This window comes from Geotrypetes seraphini, chromosome 7 (assembly GCF_902459505.1).
Source record: "Geotrypetes seraphini chromosome 7, aGeoSer1.1, whole genome shotgun sequence".
NCBI lineage: Eukaryota > Metazoa > Chordata > Amphibia > Gymnophiona > Dermophiidae > Geotrypetes > Geotrypetes seraphini.
Window position 1 is genome coordinate 128,717,124 of NC_047090.1, and position 26,212 is coordinate 128,743,335.

A 26,212-nucleotide genomic window follows, 5' to 3' on the forward strand; every position below is an offset into this window, starting at 1 on the left:
TGAAGTCTATTCAATATTGTCTCCTATACTCTTAACTATTTTTTCAAATCTAGAATAGGATACTTTTAGATCTACAGGAAATACTTTTAGTAAGAGGTTCTGAAAGCAAAGCTGGTAACTCAGGAGACAAAAAAGGCCATATAACACTTATTCATTGTTCAGAATTATGAATGTGTGAAACTAAGTGCAATTGAAAATTTAATACAGTAACTTTAAATTCATTTCTGATTTTTATAAAATGAGAGTTTGGGATGTAAGTTCATTTTTATTGAAATAATAACATTTTATGAATTTAGTACAAATAAAACTGCTTACATGATGGAATTGGCTTGCGGCTGCAGATTTATATTTTTGTTTCTCTTTTCTTCTAGCATCAGTTTTTGCTAGTCTGAATCCTTCCAACAAAACCCATCGAGTAAATTGTAGCTCAGCAGAACGCACCTTTTCCTTCTCGGGTTCAAACACTAATCAAGGTGCCTTCATTCTTCCATCATACCCACTCACATCACCAAGCAGCAGCCCAAAGCACAGCTCCTATTCAGCTGGCTCACCCAAGAAGAGTCAGGAGCAGGCTCTTCACTTCTCATATTCATGGCCCCTTAACGTTGAAGGACAATCCAAGTCAAGTACACAGAAGAGACTTTCCAGTCAAAAGTCAGTGGATGCTACAGGTAGTGAAGAAAAGTGGGTTCATTGAATGAATGATATATTTGAAGAGTTTCTCAAAAGCTGTAAAAGGGGGGAAATGTTTTTTCAAAACCAGGGAAATGGTCAGGGTAGTACAATTCTGTATGCTTGGATCATTGAGCTATGTAAAATATATGTAAAACATCAATAACAGTTAGCTTCCACAGAATGAAAACATTCTATTTTTTTTTTTTTTTTACACTCTTGCTTTTTTTGTGTGTCTTATTCCTAGATTGTGTTAATTTTTTGTGCTTTCTTGCATTTTTGTAGTACAAGTTCTTCACTTTTTTATTATGACTGTACTTCAGTATTTGAAATCCTTCATGAGTTATCAAATTATTTATACATAGTGTTAAATTCTGTATGGGTTCTTTTGAAGATAAATCCAGTAGTAGCAGCAAATTATAAGTTTTATTCAAAATCTTTAAAACACTAATGTGAATCTTTTTTTTATTCACCCAGCAATTTCCTCAAGCTCCTTTGGGCTTCTATCTTAATTGGTATCAGGCTAGGAAATCCTAAACACCACTGTCACTCATCTATTTGTTTAGCAAATTTTATATATCTTACTGAACAGCATTCATTCAAAGTGGTTTGCAAAACCATAATAGACATCAGCACGAAATGAGAGATTTCCATAGCCCAAATCTCCCAAAATTCAGCATATAAACCAAGCCCTTTCCCTCTAGAAAACAGCTAGCATCTAGAAAGAAGTATTTTCAGATTGGTGCAAAAGGTCAATATTAGCTTCATTTCTCAGTATCAGTGGTAACTCATTCATTTGGTAGTCCCATGGCACTAACCGCCTTTGATTGCCAAGATACTTTCTTACTCTTATCATATCCCAGGAATATAAGCAGGTTCCATTGTTCTGATCAGAATGGTCAATCAGGGATATAAAATAGGAATATTTTCCTCAAATACACAAGTTTACGAGTAAGAACATAAGAATAGCCTTACTGGGATAGACCAATGGTCCATCAAGCCCCAGTAGCCCGTCTTCACAGGAGCCAATCCAGGTCAGAAGTACTTGACAAAAATCCAAATAGTAGCAACATTCCATGCTACCAATCCAGGACAAGCACTGGCTTACCCCATGTTTGTCTCAGTAGCTAAGTATGGACTTTTCTCCAGGAACTTGTTCAAACCTTTTTTTAAAACTAGGTTGTGCCTTAAGTATCTTTGAATTGCTGATTTATCTGTACTTATGCTCTGTTGTGAATTTAATAAACAGATTTAAACAAAAAAACTAGCTATGTTAACTGCTCTTACCATATCCTCTGGCAATGTGTTCCAGAGCTTAACTATTCTCTAAGTGAAAAAATATTTCCTCCTATTGGTTTTTAAAGTATTTCCCTGTAACTCTGAATGTCTCCTAACCTTTGTAATTTTTGATGGAGTAAAAAAATCAATCCACTTGTACCCATTCTACACCACTCAAAATTTTGTAGACTTCAATCATATCTCCCCTCAGCCGTCTCTTTTCCAAGCTGAAGAGCCCTAACCTCTTTCCTCATACGAGAGAAATTTCATCCCCTTTATCATCTTGGTCACTCTTCTGCGAACCTTTTCTAGTTCCACTGTATCTTTTTTGAAATAAGGCAACCAGAATTGAACGCAATACTTAGGTGAGGTTGTGCCATGGAGTGATACAGAGGCATTATAACATTCTTAGTCTTCTTTACCATACCTTTTCTATAATTCTTAGCATCTTGTATGTTGTTTTTGGCTGCCAAACATTGGGCAGAAGGTTTCAGCACATTGTACAATGATGCCCAAATCTTTTTCTTGGCCGCTGACCCCCAAGTTGGACCCTATCTTCTGGTAACTATGATTTCGGTTATTCTTCGCAAAAACAAAAAAAACGGAAGAAGGAAGGATAGCCTCAAAATGAAACAAGACAACAAAAGAGGCAAGAGAGATGTCTATTCCAACTCAGTTACATTTATTAAAATCAACAACAGTTGTCCAACATAAGTCCTTGATCAAAAAGATTATATAAGGTCCCAATATAGGAATACCAGGAAAGTCCCAATATTGTTCTTCCCAGTGTTCATCACTGCATTTGTCCACATTAAATTTCATCTGCCATTTGGACTCTGTCTTCTAATTTTCTAAAGTCTGCCTGTAATTTTTCAGTCTGCTTGTGTTTTAACAACTTTGCAAAGTTTAGTATCATCTGCAAACTTAATCGCCTCATTTGTTTCAATTTTCAGATCATTTCTAAATAAGTTAAATAGCACCGATCCCAGAACAGATCCACTATTTATTCTCCTCCATCGAGAAAAATGGTAATTTTACCCTACCCTCTGGTTTTTGTCTGATAACCAATTCCTAATCCACAACTGAACATCGTCTCCTATCCCATGACAAATTTTTTCAGGACCCTCTCTTGAGGATCTTTGTCAAAAGCTTTCTGAAAATCTAGATACACTACTTCGATTTTAGCAACAGGTTACAGATCACTAACAGCAGATCAACAATTTCATGTTTTGAGTTCTTTCAATACCCTGGATGTATACCATCTGGTCCAGTGATTTATCACTCTAACTTTCAGTTTGGATTAATTCATCTTCCTGGTTCACCAAGATTTCTTTCAATTTTTCCACAGTCACCCTTGAAAACCATTTCTGGTTCAGTCTGTAAAGAACAAAGCACTTTAAAGATCAGAATTAGTCTTAAATTAACACCTCTCTCAAACAGGCAGGCAATGCAGTAGGTGAATACTCCCATCTACTATCTACAGTAGCAGCCAAACTGCAGCATTTCAAACAATGTGATGTTCTTTATAATGTTTAGACCAGTTTTTCTCAACCCAGTGCTTAGGGAACTTCAAACCAGTCTGTTTTTTAAGATATCCACAGTGGATATGCACAAGATACATTTGCATGCACTGCCTCCATTTGTGCACATGTGTCTCGTACATGCTCATTATGGGTATTCTGAAAAACTGACTGACTTTGGGGTTCCCAGAGGACTGGGTTGAGAAACTGTTTTAGGCAATCTCATATGTAGAGCATTGCAATAGTCTAAGCTGCTTAAAATCAGTGGAAACTACACACCATCTGCTTTTCTGCTTTCAGACTCCTGATTCAATCTCTGCTGCTGAGTCTTCTTGATTATTGCAACATTGTCTACCTGACAAGTACTAAAAAAGACATGGCCAGACTCATATTGATTCAGAATGCAGCGGTCAGATTGATCTGTGGTTTGAAGAAATATGACCATGTGACACTGTTCTATTGCGAGTTCCTTTGGCTCCCGATGGAGGCTCGTATCTTGTTTAAGTTGGGCTGTCTCTGTTATAAGGTTACTTATGACAAAGCTCCGCTCTATATGGCCAATAGATTTTTCTATAGCATCATATAAACATAACAGAAGATCTCCTGCCCTGTTCACTATTCCATCCGCACAGGGTTGTAAAAGCAAGAAATTTCTTGATCATACTTTAGCATTTCAGGCAGCTTCCCACAATAAAGAGTTTCAATCGTTATTGCTTACAGCTTGTTCTTATAAACATTTTAGAACTCGGTTGAAAACCTATCTTTTCTCAAAATACTTAGCCAAATAACTCTTCTTGTTCTTCATGATATTTTTTATAATCTTTTGTAAACTGCATTGAACTTAGTTATGCGGTTAAGAAACACTATGTTATGTACAATACATAAAGCTGAATCCTCGAAGAATGGCTTTAGCTGATGAATCAGTTTCAGCTTTGGAAACCCTCCTCTAGTCGCCATTATAATATGATTTTCTCATTCCCTGAAAGTCCCAAGGATATTTTTACGTTCCTAACTGTATCCAGGAAATCAATGAATCCATCATAAGTAGAGCTCTGTTTCCCCTGCCCAATGGCTTCCACTCCGGATAGGTTGATTTAGACTCATTTGTTACCAGACTACTGGCCTTGGGCCTTACTTTCATCTCTTAGGCACAAATTCAACCTTCCTAATGCCAAATCCTAATCACCTTTTAACGACAAAACCAGATGTATGTTGTCTGCATATCCTGTAGATAGACCCGATTTCTTCAAACATGCCGTAGTTACACCTTTCCTTAAGGAAACCCTCACTAGACCTCCAAATCCCCCTCCAGCTATCGCCACATCTCCCTCCTCCCCTTCCTATCCAAGCTACTCGAATGTGCTGTTCTTCACTGTTGCCTGGACTTCCTTTTCTTCTCAAGATATTCTTGACCCACTTCAATCAGGCTTTTGCCCTCTCCATTCCACATTCCACAGTAACCACCCTTCTAAAATCTCTAATGACCTGTTCCTGGTCAGATATAATGGCCTCTACTCTTATCATTCTTTTTGATCTGTCTGATGCCTTTGATACTGTTGATACCCATCTATTTCTTGATATGCTGTCCTCACAGGAATTCCAGGATTCTATTGTTTGGTTTTTTTTCCTATCTCTCCCATAGTACTTTCAGTGTATGTTATGGTTGATCCTCCTCCGCTGCCATCCCACGGTCTATTGGCGTACCTCAAGGCTCTCCTCTTCTCCATATATACTTTATGGCTTGGTAAACAGGTCTCCTCCCATGGTTTTCAATATCACCTCTATGCAGTTGACTCTCAGATCCACCTCGCCATACCAGATATCTCTACAGGAATCCAGGCCAGAGTTTCAGCCTGCTTAATTGACATTGCCACCTGGATGTCTTTCTGCCATCTAAAATTGAATATGGCTAAAACCAAACTCCTTATCTTTCTACTTAAACCCACCTCCCCCTCCTGCCATTCTCTATTTCTGTGGATAACACTCTCCTCCCTGTCTCGTCAGCTCGCAACTCTGGTAGTGTTTCACTCCTCTCTCTCCTTTCTCCATTCATATCCAACAAACCGCTAAAACCTATTGCTTCTTCCTCTATTATATTACCAAAATCCAACCTCTCCTCTCTGAGCACACTACCAAAACCCTTATCCACGCTCTTATCATGCTTAGATCACTGCAACGTACTTCATGCAGGTCTTCCACTCAACCATCTCTCTCCTCTTCAATCTGTTCTAAATGCTGCCGCATGACTCATATTCTGTGAGAGCTGCCATGCTCACATTATCCCCTCTCCTTAAGTCACTTCATTGGCTCCCCATCCATTTCTGAATACAATTCAAACGCCTCTTACTGATTTACGAGTACATTCATTATCCCAGGACAAGCAGGTAGCCTATTCTCACATATGGGTGACGTCATCCACGGAGCCCGAATGCGGACAGCCTCGCAAGCAGACTTGCTTGTAGAAACTAGAAGTTTCAAGTCAGCCGCACCGCGCATGCACGAGTGCCTTCCCGCCCAGCGCAGGGCGAGTCTCTTCAGTTCTCAGTTTTCCACGGAGCCGAGCAAGTCCGTCTTTGACTCTGTGTTTTAACTTTGTTACTTCATGCCTTCTCTCACCGCAGTTTGTGTTTATTTTCTTCACAAATCGCTGTGTTCTTTTATTTATTTCTAATTTAATTTCTTCCGTTCGACTGGCAAGGTAGGCCGCTCGGCTGCAGCCCATGGGCTTCGACTTTGCGGCGGCTATATTTCCTTCTATGTCCTGGTCAGCAACAGGCTTCAAGAAGTGTAGCCAGTGCCAGCGTGCGATTTCCCTCACGGACCCACACCATTGGTGCCTCAAGTGCCTTGGGCCGGACCATCAACCGAAGTCGTGCAAGCACTGTACTACTCTTCAACCTCGAGCCCTTAAACATCATCGGATTTTAGTGGAGAAGCTTTTAGGGATGGATTCTTCAACCACACCCTCGACTTTGAAAGCGGCCTCGGTTCCACCTTCGACTGAGGGTCCTTCTGCCTCCACAACTCCGAGCCTCATCAGACCTTCATCGTTTGCAGCGGCTCTTTCCTCGAGTACACCTGCTGTATCTTCCTCTACATCCTCAGGTCAGATAGCTCAGCAGAAAGTTCCAGCGGTGGTAATCAAGGTTGCTAAGACTTCCAAGTCGAAGCACATTTCCACTGCCACTTTGGAGCCTCCAGCCAAAGCAGGTGGTCCGGTTTCAGACACGGATCCATCCTTGCCGGCTTCTTTCCAGACCATGTTAGAGAAGCAATTTATTCAGTTCCTAACTAATATGGGACTGAAGCTAGCTACTCTAATTCAGCCTGGGCATTCTGCAGACACTTGCAAGGTCGAGCTTCTTCCTATGCCTCCGACTGAAGCTACACACTCTATGCAGGGAGCAAAGTCTCTACGAGTGTCTGGCCTGGCATCTGTGCACTTGAAGCAAGGAGCAGATTCTTTGCAAGTGCCTCGACAGGAATCCTCACACTCCATATAAGGAACAGAGTCTTTGGGAGTGCTTTGAGATTCCTCCACCAAGCCTCCTGAGCTTCAATCCACAGCTTCTAGCCCTGTCCATTCCTTGGTAGCAACATCTGCTTCCATCTCCAGGGCGAAGTCTCCTCGATCTTCGATATCTGCTTCCAAGCATCACTCTCACCGGCAATCGAGACCTTCCTCAAGGCATACCTCCAAGCATAGCTCTTCTTCCAAGGAGCGTCCTTCTTCAACTAAGCCTCGATCTACATCTTCCAGCTCTACTAGACCACCGACTCCTTGATCGAGGTCCCCACTTCCAGACCTCGAGGACTCAGCGGTTTCTATTGCTTCGTCCAAATCTCCTTATTCTTTTGATGCCTATTTTCCTGCCGAAGCTTCATCTTCGTCCCAGGCTGCCTCGACGTCCTCGAGTCCTTCTCGAGGCAAGGCATTAGCGGATCAGTTATCTTTTTCTTCTTTCCTTCGTCAGATGGCTGCTGACCTGGACCTTCAATTGGATGCTGGTTCTAAATACTCTAAGGAGTATCTCGAAGTCATGCATCTTCCTCAACCTCCTGCACAGTCGCTTAAGCTCTCTCTTCACAAGCTTTTGTCTCAGACTTTTACACAATGCCTGGAGACTCCTTATGCAATTCCTGCTGTCCCAGGCAAGTTGGACTCCAGGTATAAAACTCTACATTGCAAAGGATTTGAGAATTCGCAGTTGTCTCACCAGTCCCTGCTTGTGGAGTCCTCCTTGAAAAGATCCCATCCTTCCAAGATTTATGCTACCGTTCCTCCTGGAAGGGAAGGGAAAACCATGGACAAGTTTGGACTTCGCCTCTACCAAAATGCCATGATGTCCCCCAAAGTCCTCAATTACAATTTTCATTTTGTCACTTATTTCAAGTTCCTCATTGAACTTCTTCCTAAATTTCTAGGCTATTTAGATACTCAAAAGCACTTCGAATTTCAAGAAGTCATAGCTACTCTGTTACAGCTTGGATTACATCTACTCCAATCTTCTTATGATGCCTTAGAGTTGTCTGCCAGGGCGACTGCTTGTTCTGTAGCAATGCGCCGCCTAGCCTGGCTTCACACCATTGACATGGACCCTAATCTTCAGGACCACTTGGCTAATATTCCTTGTGCAGGCAATGATCTCTTCGATGAATCTATCGAGGCAGCCACCAAGAAATTGTCTGAACATGAAAAATTCTTTGCTTCTATTGTCAGACCAAAGCCTAAGCCAGCTCCTGCCAAGCCTACACGCACTCCTCCAATTTTCCAGAGGCGTTTTGCTCCGAGAACGGCTCCTTACACTCGTCCGCCTCTCAAAAAACAGCCGAATTGGAAGCAACAGAAATCTCAACCTTCTGCAGCACCTAAGGCTACCCAGCCTTTTTGACTGTTTAAAACAGAGCATAACCTCCACCGTTCTGTCTCTGTCCTCTCTTCCCCCCATTGGAGGTCGTCTCCATCATTTTTATCACCGATGGGAGATAATTACATCCGACCTCTGGGTGCTGTCAATCATCAGGGAAGGATACTCTCTTCATTTCATTCAGGTTCCACCAGAGAGTATCCTTCCAAGTCCATCCCAGGCCACCCTTCTTCTTCAGGAAGCTCAAGTTCTGCTTCGTCTCCATGCCATCGAACCAGTTCCTTTGGAACAGCAGGGGGTTTTACTTCCGTTACTTCCTTGTTCCGAAGAAGACAGGTGATTTGCGACCCATTCTGGATCTCGGGGCTCTCACCAAATTTTTAGTCAAAGAAAAATTTTGCATATTGTCCCTGGCGTCCCTTTACCCCCCTTCTAGATCAGAAACGACTGATTATGCTCTCTGAATCTCAAGGAGAATTATACTCGTATTCCTATTCATCCGGCCTCCCATCGATATCTCAGATTTTGGGTGGAGAATCTGCATTATCAATACAGAGTGCTACCCTTTGGCCTGGCTTCATCTCCCAGAGTGTTCACCAAGTGCCTGGTAATGGTAGCAGCAGCTCTAAGGAACTATGGTCTTCAGGTATTTCCCTACCTAGACGACTGCCTCATCAAGGATTCCACATCTCAGGGGGTTATTGTAGCGACCCAACAGACTACGTGGTTCCTACAAAGTTTGGGATTTAAAATCAACTTTCCCAAATCCCAACTTCAGCCCTCTCAGAATCTACAATTCATCGGAGCTGTTCTGGACACTATCCAACTCAGAGCATTGCTTCCACAACAACATCTGGAAGCTCTCCTTCAACTCTGTCATGCAGTGTCTTCCCGGCTCTTCCATTTCAGTGAAACACATGATGGTACTAGTAGGTCACATGGCCTCCACAGTACACGTGACTCCTTTTGCCAGACTTCACCTCAGAATTCCTCGGTGGACCCTGGCATTTCAGTGGATGCAGGCTTATGACCCACTTTCTTGACACATTGCAGTCACTCCTTCCTTGAGACAGTCTCTCCGCTGGTGGATGCTCTCTTCCAATCTCTCCAGGGGCTTATTGTTTCAAATGCCCTCCCATCAGAAGGTCCTCACAACAGATTCCTCGACCTATGCTTGGAGCACTCATCTCGATGGTCTCCGTACTCCAGACCAGTACGGATCGTTGGTGTCGCAGCAATCTGTTGGAACTCAGAGCGATCTTCAATGCTCTCAAAGCTTTTCAACATCTTCTTCACGACCAGGTAGTCCTCATTCGGACGGACAACCAAGTCGCCATGTACTATGTCAACAAACAGGGAGGGACGGGATCTTCCTCCCTTTGTCAAGAAGCTCTGAAGGTTTGGGACTGGGCAATCCGCCACAACACCTTCCTCAAAGCTACATCCAAGGGGCGAAAAATTGCTTAGTGGATAACTTGAATCGTCTTCTGCAACCTCACAAATGGACACTCCATTCCTCACCTCTTCATCACATTTTTTCACAGTGGGGAATGCCTCGGATAGATCTCTTTGTAACTCTCCACAACCACAAACTGCCTCAGTTCTGCTCCAGGATATATTCTCCTCATCGCCTCGAGGCAGATTATTTCCTACTGGATGGACAAATCTCTTCCTGTATGCATTCCCTCCATTCCCTCTCATTCTCAAGACTCTTGTTAAGTTGAAAAACGCTCATGCCATCATGATTCTGATTGCTCATCGGTGGCCGAGACAACATTGGTACTCCCTTCTACTTAACTCAGTAGCAGGGAGCCATATCTTCTACCAGTTTTTCCATCTCTGCTTCATCCCAACCTGCAGTCTCTACACCTGACAGCTTGGTACCTCTCAACTCCTCTTTAGTTTTCTCAACCTGTAAGAGACATTTTAGAGGCTTCTAGGAAGCTTATCACCAGACAATGCTACCACCAAAAATGGACTAGATTTTCTACGTGATGCATCTCTCGTGATAAGGAGCCTCTACATTCCTCCTTATCTTCTGTGCTAGATTATCTTTTGCACTTATCCACCTCTGGCCTCAAGTCTACATCGATTCGAGTCCATCTCAGTGCAAATGCTGCTTTCCATCAGCCTATTGAAGGGAAACCCCTCTCTGCTCAAGTGGTTTCCAGATTCATGAAAGGACTTATCAATGTCAAACCTCCTCTCAAACCGCCTCCAGTGGTTTGGGATCTCAATGTTGTTCTTGCTCAATTGACGAAGCCTCCATTTGAATCAATGTCTATGGCTCATTTGAAGTATCTCACTTGAAAAGTGGTGTTTCTCATTGCCCTCACATCTGCTCGAAGAGTCAGTGAGCTGCAAGCTTTAGTTGCTGATCCACCTTTAACTGTCTTCCATCATGACAAGGTGGTCCTTCGTACTCATCCTAAATTCCTACCTAAAGTGGTTTCAGAATTTCATCTCAACCAATCCATTGTTCTTCCAGTGTTTTTCACAAAGTCTCATTCTCACCTTGGAGAATCCACTCTTCATACTCTGGACTTCCAAGGTGCTTTGGCCTTCTACTTGGAACGCACCAAACCACACAGAACTGCTCCTCAACTTCTTGTCTCCTTCGATCCAAACAAGTTGGGACATCCAATCTCTAAGCTTACCATCTCCAACTGGATGGCTGCTTGCATCTCTTTCTGCTATGCCCAGGCTGGATTACATCTACAGAGTATAGTCACAGCCCATAAAGTCAGGGCAATGGCAGCTTCAGTAGCTTTCCTCAGATCTACACCTATTGAGGAGATTTGCAAAGCTGCTACTTGGTCCTCAGTGGGGGATACTTTCTCCAGACGGGATGGCCATTTTGGCCAGAAAGTATTACAAAATTTATTCTCCTAAGTTGCCAACACTCCCACCATCCCATTCTGGTTAGCTTGGAGGTCACCCATATGTGAGAATAGGCTGCCTGCTTGTCCTGGGATAAAGCACAGTTACTTACCATAACAGGTGTTATCCAGGGACAGCAGGCAGCTATTCTCACAACCCACCCACCTCCCCTGGTTGGCTTCTCTGCTAGCTATCTGAATTGAGGAGACTCGCCCTGCGCTGGGTGGGAAGGCACTCGCACATGCGTGGTGCAGCTGACTCAAAACTTCTAGTTTCTACAAGCAAGTCTGCTTGCGAGGCTGTCCGCGTCCGCATGACGTTACCCTTATGTGATAATAGCTGCCTGCTGTCCCTGGATAACACCTGTTAACGGTAAGTAACTGTGCTCTCTGTAGCCCCTCAATATCTTTCCTCACTTATCTCCCCCCCTCCCCTGTGGACACCATTCATCAGATAAGTCCCTCTTATCTGTACCCTTCTCCATTGCCAACTCCAGACTCTGTCCCTTCTTTCTTGCCATGCCTTATGCCTTGAACAGCCTGCCAGAGTCAATATGTCATGCTGTCTCTAGCAGTATTCTAACCCAAGCTAAAAGCCCATTTTTTGAAGCTGCTTTCTATTCTTAACTCCCACTCACTCTCAGATACCTATATCCATCGTATTTCTTCTGCTAGAAACTCCCCAACCCTGAGATGTCCTGTCTGTACAAATTAGATTGTAAGCTCTTCTGAGCAGGAACCGTCTATTGAATGTTAATGTACGCTTTTCAGAGCTACATAATTGCAGCCCCGAGCCAACCTTGGCTTATATAGGGGATTTAAAGGAGGTGAGGGAGGGAGAGATCAACAGCCACAGAGCAGGTGCAGCAGCTGTAATTGCAGCGGTGGAGGCTTAGTTCTCTGTGCTGGATCTCTGTGCTATAGCCAGTGCCAAGCTGAGGCTGGCTCAAGCACATCACATATACAGTACATTCCTGCTGCCGTTACTGCTCATCTTCATTCCATGGAGCTCTGGAAGAAAGAGCTGCAGAGGACAAGGGAATGCAAGTCAGTGAGAATGGTTGCAACCATGGAAGAGATAGGAAATTGAAATAGCTGGCTTCTGAGTAGGAGCCAGAGAAGCAGTGGCATTGTTGAGGAGAAACAGGGAGAGAACCCAGCCAGTGCTGGAGAGAAGGAAACTCAGGCTAGGAAATGGTAAGAGAATCAGGCTTAAATGTTCTGGCACCAAAAGGTCACACCACCTAAACTTCCTGGCACTTAAACCACAGTGCATAAATGGAGGGGTGGGGGGAGAATTAATGTCTTGGGAGTAGTGTTCTGGTAGGGGAACAGGACACTAGGGGGCTTTTAAGTTGGAGGGTCTAGTTGAGATGACTTTATGGGGAGGTTTTGAATTGGAAGAGGCAGTACAGAGAGTTTCTATTTGGGGGTGCTCTGGACATTATGGTTTACTAAGAGTGCCGGTCAGGCAGGGCAGAATCATAAAACTGCAGCTTGGCAGCACGATGTTCCTGGGCAGCTTTTAACTGCTCTTTTACTGGCTGTCGTGGTTTACATTGTTTGTATCTCATTACTATATAACATGGGGTGACCTAAGTAACAGTGCTTTAGGACACCACAGACAAATAACAGGTTAGTGTCCTAACACAGATTGATAACTTCTACCAGAATAATCTTTAATTCTTATAAAGAAAAAAACCCAAAACATCCACTAATGTAGCATTCCTGATTGAGTAAGAAAGGGATCCCAAAGTCATATTCACTGATGTAGCTTTTTTTTATTTTTTTTGGCACAGGTGACCATTCACAGGAAAAACATTCTCCAGTACCTCTGAAACCTGCCTTAGTGAAATCTCCATCAACTCGAAGAGGCCTGAATGGGAAGAAGCCTGTGCCTCCAATCCCAAGGGGAACAAGTCCATTGCCTGATAAAGTTGATATTGATATAATCAGGCAGAAGAAGGAAGACGCTGATGGTACTTTGGAGTATGAAAGAAACAAGAAGCTTGCAATTGATCTTTCAGAATTAAGCACCAGAGATGAGGAAGCAGACCATGAAGAGGTAACAGCTACAGAGGACATCTCACTATAGCCTATATTTATATAGTAACTGCCTATATATATTTGTGAGTGTGATTAGGGAAGAAATCTATAAAAGTTATGATATTCTCAACTAATTGATTTCCATGTTGTAATTCAATCTTATTAGTCCAAGTAATTAATAATTGGTGGTCCATGTTTTCCAGAACTGTATTCAGCAACTTACTGGTGTCTCTTCTGTCACATCACCATTCTTTGTCCATTTTTTTTATTTTAAACTTTAACTAGCATTACCAGAAAGCCCAATTCTGAAATATACAGAGAACCTTCATAAGGACATAAGAGTTGCTGCTGCTGGGTCAGACCAATGGTCCATCATGCCCAGCAGTCCGCTCATGCGGCGGCCCTTTTGGTCAAAGATCACCACCCTAACCGAGACTAGCCCTACCAGCGTATGTCCTTGTTCAGTAGGAACTTTTCTAACTTAGTCTTGAATCCCTGGAGGGTGTTTTCCCCTATGACAGCCTCCGGGAGAGCGTTCCAGTTTTCACTCTCTGGGTGAAGAAGAACTTCCTTACGTTTGTACGGAATCTATCCCCTTTCAACTTTAAAGAGTGCCCTCCCTGCCTTTGGAGAGAGTGAACAACCTGTACTTATCTATTAAGTCTATTCCCTTCAGTACCTTGAATGTTTCGATCATGTCCCCTCTGTTCAAGGGAGAAGAGGCCCAGTTTCTCTAATCTTTGCTGTACGGCAGCTCCTCCAACCCCTTAACCATCTTAGTTGCTCTTCTCTGGACCATCTCGAGTAGTACCATGTCTTTCTTCATGTACGGCGACCAGTGCTGGACGTAGTACTCCAGGTGAGGACGCACCATGGCTCGGTACAGCGGCATGATAACCTTCTCCGATTTGTTCATGATCCCCTTCTTTATCATTCCTAGCATTCTGTTCGCCCTTTTCGCCGCCGCCGCACATTGTGTAGATGTCTTCATTGACTTGTCTATCAGAACTCCCTTTCCTGGGAGGTCTCTCCAAGTACCGCTTCGGATATCCTGTACTCGTGCTTGAGGTTGTTTGATACTAACATGCATCACTTTACACTTATCCACGTTGAACCTCATCTGCCGTGTCCATTCCTCGAGCCTGATTATGTCACGTTGTAGATCTTCGCAATCCCCCTATGTCTTCACTACTCTGAATAACTTTGTGTCATCCTCAAATTTAATCACCTCGCTCATCGTACCTATGTCCAGATCATTTATAAAGATGTTGAAGAGTACAGGTCCAAGCACCGAGCCCTGCGGCACCCCACTGGTGACGCTCTTCCAGTCCAAATATTGCCCATTTACTCCCACTCTCCGTTTCCTATGCTCCAGCCAGTTTTTAATCCACGTGAGTATGTCTCCCTCGATTCCATGGCTCGCAATTTTCCGAAGTTCATGGTGGTCTTTGACCAAAAGGGCCGCCGCGTGAGTGGACTGCTGGGCATGATGGACCATTGGTCTGACCTAGCAGCAGCAACTCTTATGTTCTTATGAAGGTTCTCTGTGTATTTCAGAATTGGGCTTTCTGGTAATGCTAGTTGAAGTTTAAAATAAAAAAAATGGACAGAGAATGGTGATGTGACAGAAGAGACACCAGTAAGTTGCTGAATACAGTTCATGCGGAACCTTGTCAAACTCCTTCTGAAAGTCCAGATATACATTGTAAACCAGGTCGCCCTTGTCTATCTGCTTGTTTACTCCCTCGAAGAAGTGCAGCAAGTTTGCCAAACAAGATCTGCCTTTGCTGAAACCATGCTGGCTGGTCCTCATCAGTCCGTGTCCGTCGAGGTGATCAATGATGTGTTCCTTTATCAGCATCTCTATCATCTTTCTCGATACTGAGGTCAGACTCACCAGTCTGTAGTTTCCCAGGTCTCCCCTTGAACCTTTTTTGAAAATCAGTATAACATTCGCCACCTTCCAGTCCTCCGGAATCTTTCCTGTTTTAATTGACAGATTGGCTATTAGTTGAAGCAGTTCAGCTATGGTCCCTTTCAGTTCCTTGATGACCCTCAGATGGATGCCATCCGGTCCCGGGGATTTATTGCTCTTAAGCCTATTGATCTGCCTGTATACCTCTTCTAGACTGACCGTAGACCCTGTCTGTTACCCGTTTTCGCTTCCAGCATATAGTCTTATGGGTTCCGGTATGCTGTGTATATCATCTTTAGTAAATACAGACGCAAAAACTGAGTTCAGTCTGTCGGCGATTACTTTGTCCTCCTTTAGCGCTCCCTTTATTCTTTGGTCATCCAACGGTCCCACCGCTTCCTTCGCGGGTCGTTTCCCTTTAATATATCGAAAGAACGTCTTGAAGGTTTTTGCCTCCTTGGCTATTTTTTCCTCGAAGTCTCTTTTTGCTACTTTTACCGCGTTGATGTTTATGCTTATTCCAGTTTTCATCTGTTTTTGATCTTTTCCATTCCTTAAACAAAGATTTTTTTTTGTCTTTGATCGCTTCCTTAACCTCTACAGTGAGCCACGCCGGTTCTTTATTCTTTTTCCTCTTTGATCCCTTGTTGATACGTGGTATATATAGATTTTGCGCCTCGGTGACCGTATCCTTAAAAAGAGACCAAGCTTGCTCCAGCGTCTTTATAGTGTTCAGAATTAACACAAAAAGTACATATGTTATTTGTCCATCTCTTATGTTCATTCCTTATTCATGCCAGCCCAGTCCAATTCAGACAAGTGGGTTTTATCCCTCTGCAAGCAGCGAAAACTAGGTCAGAGCTGACTTCATTCCTGTTATAGGGGACTGGTGCTGTCTTTAGCTCCTCAGTATTTCTCTGGCTCCAGCAGATTGTGTAGACATTTAGCCTGATGCAGCAACTTTGAGTAGCCTGCTTCTAGGAACACTATATGCCCAAATTCCTGGTGGAGCACAGAGGGACTCTGGGGAATGATGCAGGCAACAATCCTTTGAGGATGATTTCCCCCACCCCCACCCCATGGCAACAGACTTCAGGGTGTGTTGGGAGAGGCTGGTCCACAGAACCTTATAGGGTTGCTAAACCTGGTGGTGCCAGGTATCCCACCCTCCCTTCTGATTCTTGTGGAGGTTGTGGTTGCAGTTTTTGGAAGAGGATGACACAAGACAAAAGCGCCTTTTGGTGCAGCTTCTTCCCTGATCTACTGTGGTGCTATGTCAGATTGAGACTCAATCAGATCAAACTGCCCCTCTTTCCCTCTACTTTTTTCCAGTATGTCTGGAGAGAAAGGAGGTGACTTACTTCAGGTAAGTTGTGGCAAGTGTGTTGCTGATGCATTTATCCTAGTCTGAGAGCAAAAAGGCATCAAGGGGTGAGTGTGATCCACTTTCCCTCCACTTCAGTATATCTATAATTTTAAAATGCTAGGCGCGCATGCTCACTCTCACCGCATGTTCCCTGAGATCTGATCTGTCGCGCTGTGCCAGTGAGAGTGCGCAGGGAAATACTTTTAAAACCAATAGGAGGAAATTTTTTTTCACTCAGAATAGTTAAGTTCTGGAACGCATTGCCAAAGATTGTGGTAAGAGCGGATAGCTTAGCTGGTTTTAAGAGAGGTTTGGACAGTTTCCTGGAGGAAAAGTCCATAGTCTGTTGTTGAGAAAGGCATAGGGGAAGCCATTGCTTGCTCTGGATCGGTTGCATGGAATAATGCTACTCTTTGGGTTTTGGCCAGGTACTAGTGGCCACCGTGAGAACGGGCTACCGGGCTTGATGGACCATTGGTCTGACCCATTAAGGCTAAGCACATAAGCATTGCCTCTGCCAAGTCAGACCCTAGGTCCATCATGCCCAGCAGTCCGCTTCCGCGGCAGCCCCCCAGGTCAATGACCTGTAGTGATCTATTACTATACTACTCTTATTACTTTACAGCCTTTTGTACTGTATAGTAACCCTCTAGTTGTACCCCTGGATCTCCTTTTCCCTCAGGAATTCTTTAGCCCCACCCGTTTATTGATTATTCTACTAGTTTTTGTCTTTTATGTGCTCTGGGGGGGGGGGGGGGACTCCTATGTGTATTAACAGAAAGGTTCTTACCTGGATAATATTCTAATCTTTCATTACTAGATTAGTGACGAATGATTTTTGACTGCACTAAGTTTGGCTTTGGGGTGAATTGAAAAACCAAAACATAAGAATTGTCTTCAGTTGTCTTAAGCTTTGATATAAGCTTGTTAATAGTTCCTGTAGTCCTGCCATACCAATGCAAATGAGTGGGTTATGTCATCCTATCAACATAGAGTCAGAAAAAACAGCTCAGAGATGACTTCACTCCCCTTATAGAGGGGGTGATACAGGAACCATTAACATGAAAGTCCAAATTTCCCCTTCTTTCATCTACAGAAACTTAAGAGGTTTCTGGGAGTAGAGAAGTAACTTGGTGGTTAGACTGAAAACCTGAAAGGCTAGAGCCCAATATTCAGCCCAGCTTCCTTCTCATGGTAAGTAGCGAACCCGGAAATTTAGTGCCAGGGCCATATGTGGCCACCAGCATTGAATTTCTGGTCTAAATGTAGCCATGGTAGACATAGCCAGCAAAGCTGATATTTATTGGCTGGCTAGCTAAGTCCATTTGACAGGCTATGTTGCGTGACACAGCCAGTGACTGCGATATTCATTGGGAGAAAGCTGTTATTTTTCCCACTGAATATCAGCAGTTAGGTGGCTTAGTGCTTATTTACCTGACTGGGAGTCATTCTCAGCTGGCTAAATACTGCTGAATTTCAGACAGCTAGCTTGAATCCTGTTTCTCCCACTGATATTTTTTGTCACTGTGAGTGAATCATTTCATCCTTTGTTGCTTCAAGTACAACTTAGATTGTAAGCCCACCTGAACAGGGAGATAACTACAGTACCTGAACTGTAATGTATCTTGATATCAGATTTGGGAAAAGTGAATATTTTTAAAATTTAAATGAAAGGAAAAGATCAAGAGAAGAAAAGTAGATCAGAGAATAGATAGGAAAAAGGCAGGCTAGATTTCTTATTTATTGACAGAGTAATAAAGTTGACCATTTCTGCATTTAGCACATCATCTTGAAACAACAAATAATGCTAAACTTATGCATATGTATGGATTAAAGTAACAATTTTGAAAGAAGCTTGTTTGTATTAGCTTTGTCAATTAAAGTAATGCTTTTGTAAAAAGTTTGCTTTATTAGCTTTGTCGAAACCATTTTCAGTATACCTTATTAAATAGTAAAAGCAATTTTGCTTGCTTATTTATTTATTTCTTTATTTTAGATGATGAGCTCTCTTAGGTCTTTACATAATAGTGCAGCTAAGAGGCGAGCAAGGCTGAGTGGCAGTGCTTCTGACCTTAAAAGCCCAGACTCTGGACTTAAACTGGATCTGACACCTGATTCTTCTTCCCGGGCCTCTTCTCCAAACACTTGTTCTTACAGTGAGAGTGGAATTTACAGCCAAGAATCCCTGACTTCACCAATGTCTCCTACTCCTCAGGGAAAGAAGATTATGTGAGTGTAAAGTTCTGTACCAGTTTGTCATTCTTTTGCTCTGATTTTAACTGAATATTTTAGATGTTTATAGGGTGGTTTTGTCACTTCTGGCTTTAAATAAAATAATTTAAAAAAAAATTCTGACTGACAAGAGTTTGGGGATTGTCCTGAAGATTATGAGAGGCAGAGGCTAGCAGTGAGACCTGGCTGGAAATACATTAGACAAAGTTTCTCTCCCTTTTACTTGCTAGCTTGGTGATTTGTTTAAGAGGAAGGTGAATTCCAGGAAGTTAGTGTAGCACTAATGCTGGTATTCTGCCATTTAATACCCTAACTAGGTTCAGCCATAAATGGCTCTTAAAATCTCTTTGGTCACCAGTCCAAATATAGGATAGTAATTCCATATACAGTGGTACCTCGGTTTACAAGCGCACCGGTTTGCGAGTGTTTTGCAAGACGAGCAAAACATTTGCAAAATCGGCACCTCGGAAACCGAGCGTGCCTCGATTTACGAGCCTTCCCCCCCCCACCCCCGCGATACGGCAGCCCCCTGCCACGATCTGAAGTCCCCCAGACCCACCCGAACCCACTTCTTACTTTCATCTCGGCCTTGGCATCGGCATGTCCTGTGAGTTGGTGCCGGTGCCCGAAGATGGGCCTCCTCTTTTTGCTGGGCCTTGAGCATCTGCGCATGCTCAAGGCCTGCGAGTTCATGCTCTCTTCAAGATTCTCGGAGATCTCGGAGAGAGCGTGAACTCGCAGGCCCAGCAAGAAGAGGAGGCCGATCTTCAGGCACTGGCACCAACGCACAGGACATGCCGGTGCTGAGGCTGAGATGAAAGTAAGAAGCGTGTTTGGGTGGGTCTGGGGGACCATATCGCAGTGGGGGGTGCCGGATCACGGGGGGGGGGCGCCTTCGGGGGGAGCAATGCAGGTTCTCGTGGGGAGGGGGGATAGAGCAGCGCCACTGGCCTCGGGGGGTGGGAACGTATCAAAGCGAGTTTCCATTATTTCCTATGGGGAAATTTGCTTTGATATACAAGTATTTTGGTTTACGAGCATGCTTCTGGAACGAATTATGCTGATAAACCAAGGTACCACTGTACTTGCAGTAGACTAGTGGGAGGGCCTACCTCTCTTCCTCCCCCCCCCAGACAACACACACATACTCACTTTGGGCTCAGGCACTGTACCTGTTAATTGACTGGCAGGGATGCCAAAGCTCCACCAACCAAATAAATTATCTGCTGATTTGCTCTCCTCTTCCTTATAGTGCTATAGTAATCTAGAATTTGGTGGGATGCCTCCAGCCATTGATGTAGGACTCCTCGCACGTACTTAGTTCACACTGAGCTTGCTTAGGGAGTCCCAGAGTCGGTGACTGGAGTTATTCTGCCAACTTCCAGGTTATTGCAGCATCACGAGGAAAAGGGGAATGGCTCAGTAGAGGATTTATTTGGCTGGCAAGACTTCAGCATCTTAATCAGCAAAGTTGCTAATTTTAATGGTGAGAAGGGGATGGAGGGAATACATTCCCCCCCCCTCAAAAAAAAAAAATTAGGAGGACCACTAATTAGAATATAAATGAGCAAATTTTCACAGTCTGAATCCAGCATTTGGGTTGGCTGGAGTGAGCTTCAACAGAAACTTCAGTAGTTGGAAGGAACCTAAAGACAGTACCGGGTAGACGTCTAAGGTCTATGGCCCAGAAATAACAAATACAAGACTTGAATGGTCCATCCTGTCTGCTCTAATCACATGCATTCAATTTCATGATTAAATTAAAATGTCTTTTTTATCTGCCGTAATTTACTTTGTTACTAATACTATGGGCCTCTTATTAAACTGCGCTATCAGTTTTCTAGTGCGGAAAGCAGAACTGAATGGCCCGTGCTGCTCTCGATGCTCATAGAGTTCCTATGAGCGTCGGGAGCAGCGTGAGCCATTCAGCGCAACTGCGCTAAAAACTGCTAGCACAGTTTAATAGAAGAGAGGGCGTGTCTCTGCTCTAGACTTTTTAAATAAATATTTTTGTAAGAATGAAGTTAAACTTTTCATAACTTATGAATGAATTAAGGCCTGAATAAACTCTTTCAAAAAAATATTAAACTACAGAAATGCTGATTACCTTTCCAGTAGCTATATGACTGTGGGGCTTTGTTTCAGAAAATAACTAATAGTTTATTTCTGAATTAATAGAGGTACTCTACTTGCAAACCAGTGATTGACTGACTTTAATTTTCATCTTCAGATTTTTTTCTCTATTGTCCTCAGCAGAGATAATGAAAATGTATTGATGGACTTTATTAATAGTCCTTTTTCTAGCAATTGTTTGTACTCTGACAGGTCAGATGTCATTCCTCCATCTGAGTCTAAATTGCGTCCAGCAAGAGCAGCATCTGGTCGGACTAAAGGAAGTCATATAAGGGAGCAGAGCCCCAGTGCAGGTAATTTTTACTGTAAACCACATTGAACTTTGTGTCTAGTATTTTGCAATATATAAGTAATTATATATGACTTGTCTCTGGGGTAAAGGTGACTAAAATAGCAGACCCAAAATGTTGAGAATAGTTGATTTTTCATGCCGTGAGTTTGTAAGCAGTCTGAAAATTTTACACTTGAACTTCTGTATCTTTTTTTTTTTTTTTTCCATTTTTTGTTTCACACAGAAGGATGCAGTTTGGGCTGTTCTATTATAAATTGTTCGCTCTGACAGAATTCATTTAAACTTGGGCTGTATTTTGATTAAAATTTTTAATCGTATGATTAATTGCATAAAGCGCCCCATGTACAGTGCAATATAGAGATAGCAGATGTAAATTCTCAAAATTTGACATATTTCGATTATTAAACTAAAAATAAAATAATTTATCTTACCTTTTGTTGTCTGGTATTTTCTTTCTAATTTTATCTCCTGACTCTGATGCTGCTTCCTTGTGCTTGCAGAACAGTCCTGTGCTGTCATCCAGGGCCTCTATTCTCTATTTCTTTTTTCTCCAGCAGCTCTCTGGGGGATGGGGGGGCAGTGACACCAGTAGCTTTCTTGGATTAGGCATAGGTTCCAGCAGCTCTCCAGGGTGATGGGGGGGGGCAGCAGTAGCAGCAGCTCTCCAGGGGGAGGTACGGTAGTAGCTCTCTGGGGGAGGAGAGACCAACTGTTCTGAGGTGGAGGGTGGTGCGAGGGAGCCCTCTTAGGGAGGGCTGGTGTTAAACCTGCTGGGGAGGTCTCCAATTCTCCTCCTCCTCCTCCCTGCACCCCCCCCCTTCCTGATTTCCCCACCCACCAAATGCCCTTCCTTTCAGTGTCTCTCTTCCTCCTCCCCACCACCCCAGGGTCCACAATCTCTCCCTTTCTCTCCCCAGCTGCCCTCTCATCTAAGCATCCTAAGCACCTTCCTTCTCATTTCCTCCCTCCCCACCAAACTCTTCTTTTTTCCTCCTTCCTTCCAGTACTACTACTACTTCTTTTCATTTCTGTAGTGCTGCTAGACGTACACAGTGCTGTACATTAAGCAGTAGAGCTTACAATCTAATCAGACAGACAAGCAGGACAATATGACTGTGATGAAGTACTTAATGTTTCAGTAAATCAGAATTTATAAGTAGAAACAAATAAAATGCTCAACTTTTTTTACTTTTTAAATAAAGTAGCTAATAGCAGTTCATTTTCCTTGGAAGAAGAATCTTAAAATGTAAAAGACATAATACCACATGTATTGTTAAATCAACCTCTAAAGCAAATTACAGTTTTATATATGAATCCTTGTTATAAATTGACAAGTTCTTATTTGTACAGACATGCAAAGTCTAGGTGATCCTTTCCCACCCTGCCCCCTACCAGCCTGCACAGCCTCTTTTTCCCTCCCCACCCCCAGCCTTTATCAGCCTCTTGTGTTCCCTCCCTTTCCACTCCCATAACTGGTGCAGCCTCTCTTCCAGCTGCTGGCAGCAGATCACTTCTCACCACCATTGGGTCCACTGTCTCTCCCTTTCTCTTCCCCACTACTCTCCCTTCTTCTCCCCCCACCCCACCCGTCTACTTCCTGTTTCCAGTTCAGCAGAATTTATTTTCCCCTTCATATTGGTGGTTGCATTTGTTTGAAATAACATTGGAAAATGTAAAATTAATTTCCTATGTTTCATGTCATTTTTAACCCAACACAACAGTAAAAACCTTTTTGTTCTCTTTCCCACCATGCTATTGTTCACTATTAGTATTTCATGCCAACCACTTTTCCACTTAAACAGGTGGCACTTGCACATAGTCACATTTAACTAATTGCAACTGGATCAATGGTTTTTTACACTCTAATTAGAAAACCCTTATGATTTAAGTAATAGGGTTAATGTGTTTTATTTAAGATAAATTCAGTAGAAAATTTAACATCTATCACTAAATAAATGGCTCCATCATTTTAGGGGGGGTTGGGTTTAAGGCGAAGACTGGATAACTAAGCACAAAAGTAGTTTTATTTATGCTGCTGAAAAACTCTTATTAAATACTATCTGTATTGAAACATAATGTTAAGTTTGAAAGTTTCCATTCCATTTTTTTTAGTATTGGTATTTTATGGTTGATGCTATTTTCAGTTGGGGTTTTTGAAATTCATAGTGAATACTACTATACTTAATCTAGTGTGTTTGTCATAATTCATAAATGTCACTGAATAGTATAAAGTATATCAGATAGTCATTGCATTCTCTGAAGAACTTGAACACAGTAAGTCTAAGTGATTTACTCAGTTGCACAGTGAAAGGTGCAGATGTCAGACTGGAGCAAAAACCTCCAGAATTCATTGCTGCAAAGTTCTAAGCAGAAATTGACACTGCTAGAATCATTGTATGCCAGGATTACTAGCCTGTCTTCATGTGTGGACTGCACAGCATTCGATATTAACTACCAAAATCTTTTTGTTGATTCTGATCACCAGGAGCAACATTTCAGGATAAAGCAACATCAGATGTAAGCATAATCGGCCAACGCATGGTTTATGGAAATGGAGCAACTGACTTTGAAGAGGACGCACAGAAAGAAGTTGTATCAAGTGTTGTCAAATGTCAGGTCAAGGAGCAGCAAAAATACCCTAAGCATACAAAAGGTTGGTTAAAATTAGTAATCATTTGTATAGCCCTGTATTAGATGTACATAATTCTGTATAGCAGTGATAACCAAACCTGTCCGGAAGAAACCCTAGTCAGTCAGACTTTCATAATATCAAAAATAAATATTCATGAGATTGGTTTGCATATACTTCCTCCTTGGCATTCAAATCTATATCATCCATATTCATGAACCAGTTTATTTTGTATATTTGATTTCAAAAAGCATTTGACAGAGTACCTCATGAAAGACTTCTGAGGAAATTAGAAAGTGATGGGATAGGAGGTAATGTCCTATTATGGATTAAGAACTGGTTGAAAGACAGAGTAGGTTTAAAAGGTCAATATTCTCAATGGAGAAGGGTTAATAGTGGGGTTCCCCAGGGGTCTGTGCTGGAACTGCTGCTTTTTAACATATTTATCAATGACCTAGAGATGGGAATAACTAGTGAGAATTAAATTTGCTGATGATAACAGTTCAAAGTTGTTAAATCACAAGAAAAATTGCAAAAAGTCCCCCTGGGAGACTGGGTGCCAAAATGGAAGATCAGTGTAAGCAAGTGCAAAGTGATGCATGTGGGAAAGAGGAATCCAATAGTTATGTGATGCAGTGTTGGCAGTATTCATGGAACCGGCATAATAAAGGAGAAAATACCTTGATAAAGCCCCCTGGGCGAAACATAGCCTATGTTGGTGAAGAGCCCCTGCAATGCTTTTCTAAAGAGATGAGTACCTTTCTAATCTATTTATTAAATGAAGTATTTAAATAAGAAAAATATTAAAATATATAAAATATTGAGACCGATGAAGACTTTAGTGCAAACAATTCTGTGAATGAAATGTTCTCACAGCTTGCACCGCTGAGGTCCTAAACGGGATTAATAATATCTCTATCTAAGGTTGTATGTGTTTAATCTTACATTATTGAGACATCTTTCTTGGCATCTTAATAACTGTGTTTTTCAATTTGTGCTTATTCCTTTCTCCTGCCCCATGTCCGTATTCCTTAGACTTGTATATGTGCCAATTATATATTTTGAATTTTGCACATACTCTTCAGTGTAAAATTCAAGCATATTGTGAAACTTACAATGAAAAGAACTGAATACTAAATTGCACATAGTGTTTGTTCAATAATAAGGTTTTTTTTAAAATAATAAGGTTAATAAGGTTTTTTTTTTAAATAAGTCTTCACATTTTCATTGGTGAAATTCTTGCTAAAACAGGAAAATTGCAAACTGTAGGGGAAGAGTCCATTTTGTGCAGTGCAGTTGTGCTCTAAGCTGAAGTATTAAGATCTCCCAAGAATTGCACAGCATACATTTTTTTTCAACTGGAATTTTATAAAATTTTATTTCCTACTAATGAAAGTGTTGCTAATTGCAAAATTTTCAGCATTTTCTTAACATACATCAACCAGCATTTATAATCTTAGAAAAAATAGAGGATAACTTTCATGGCATACAGTTAAAATATTAATTTAAAAAAAAATCTAAATGTCTTTCTGGGAAACATTACCTGCAACCATTTGTTATGTTACTGTAAAAATATTTAGTACACCGAACACAAGAGTAGAAAAATTATGTGAATATACAAGACAGCTTCTACCATATCAAAAGAAAAAAGAAGCAGGTACTTATATTTAATTTCACAACAAATATCTGAAATGAGGAGGGAAAAGCATCAGAAACCTATCCCAACCCTACAGAGTTTGGGTGGCGAGACTTACAGGGTGAAATACCACATGGGCATAAAAAAATCTTGTATAATTAAAGCGATAGCTCTGTGCAATGCAAATATCCCCCCACAAATCCAACAAAAAAGATTATAGTGCTTATCTGTGTAAATGGTTCATCACACCAATGATCTTCACAAGCTGCTACAGAGTATAGATGAGATATATTACTGAGCATCACATTGATCTGTGTGATGAACCATCTATTCCAATAAGCACTATTTTTTGTTGGATGTGTTTTTTTGTCTTTTTTTTTTTTGCGCTGCAAAGAGCTATCACTTTATTATGAGGGGATTTTTTTAATGCCCATGAAGTATTTTACACGGTAAGTCCTGCCACCCAATCTCTGTAGCGTGGGGGTAGTGGTAACATAAGAATATTAAAATGGATCAGACCAATTAGCCCAGTGGCAAAAACCCAAATAGTAGCAACATTCCATACTACCAATCCAGGGCAAGCAGTAGCTTCCCCCATGTTTGTCTCAACAGCATACTATGGACTTTTTCTCTAGGAATTTGTCCAAACCTTTTTTAAAACTAGCTACATTAACTGCTCTTACCACATCCTCTGGCAACACGTTCCAGAGCTTAAAAATTTCTTCTTACTGGTTTTAAAAGTATTA

General features: G+C 42.1%; 1 protein-coding gene across 6 annotated transcripts in view; it reads left to right on the forward strand.

Moving 5' to 3' along the window:
* TOGARAM1 (TOG array regulator of axonemal microtubules 1) overlaps nucleotides 1-26,212 on the forward strand; it is a 182,843-nt gene that overhangs the window by 52,699 nt on the left and 103,932 nt on the right. For 5 of the 6 annotated variants that reach the window (XM_033953373.1, XM_033953372.1, XM_033953370.1 and 2 more), the window contains 5 exons: nucleotides 372-671; nucleotides 13,017-13,282; nucleotides 18,541-18,773; nucleotides 21,102-21,202; nucleotides 23,687-23,854. In XM_033953373.1, coding sequence (XP_033809264.1) covers nucleotides 372-671; nucleotides 13,017-13,282; nucleotides 18,541-18,773; nucleotides 21,102-21,202; nucleotides 23,687-23,854 — 1,068 coding nt within the window. The remainder of the gene's footprint in view (nucleotides 1-371; nucleotides 672-13,016; nucleotides 13,283-18,540; nucleotides 18,774-21,101; nucleotides 21,203-23,686; nucleotides 23,855-26,212) is intronic. The other variant, XM_033953371.1, reaches the window with a different exon arrangement.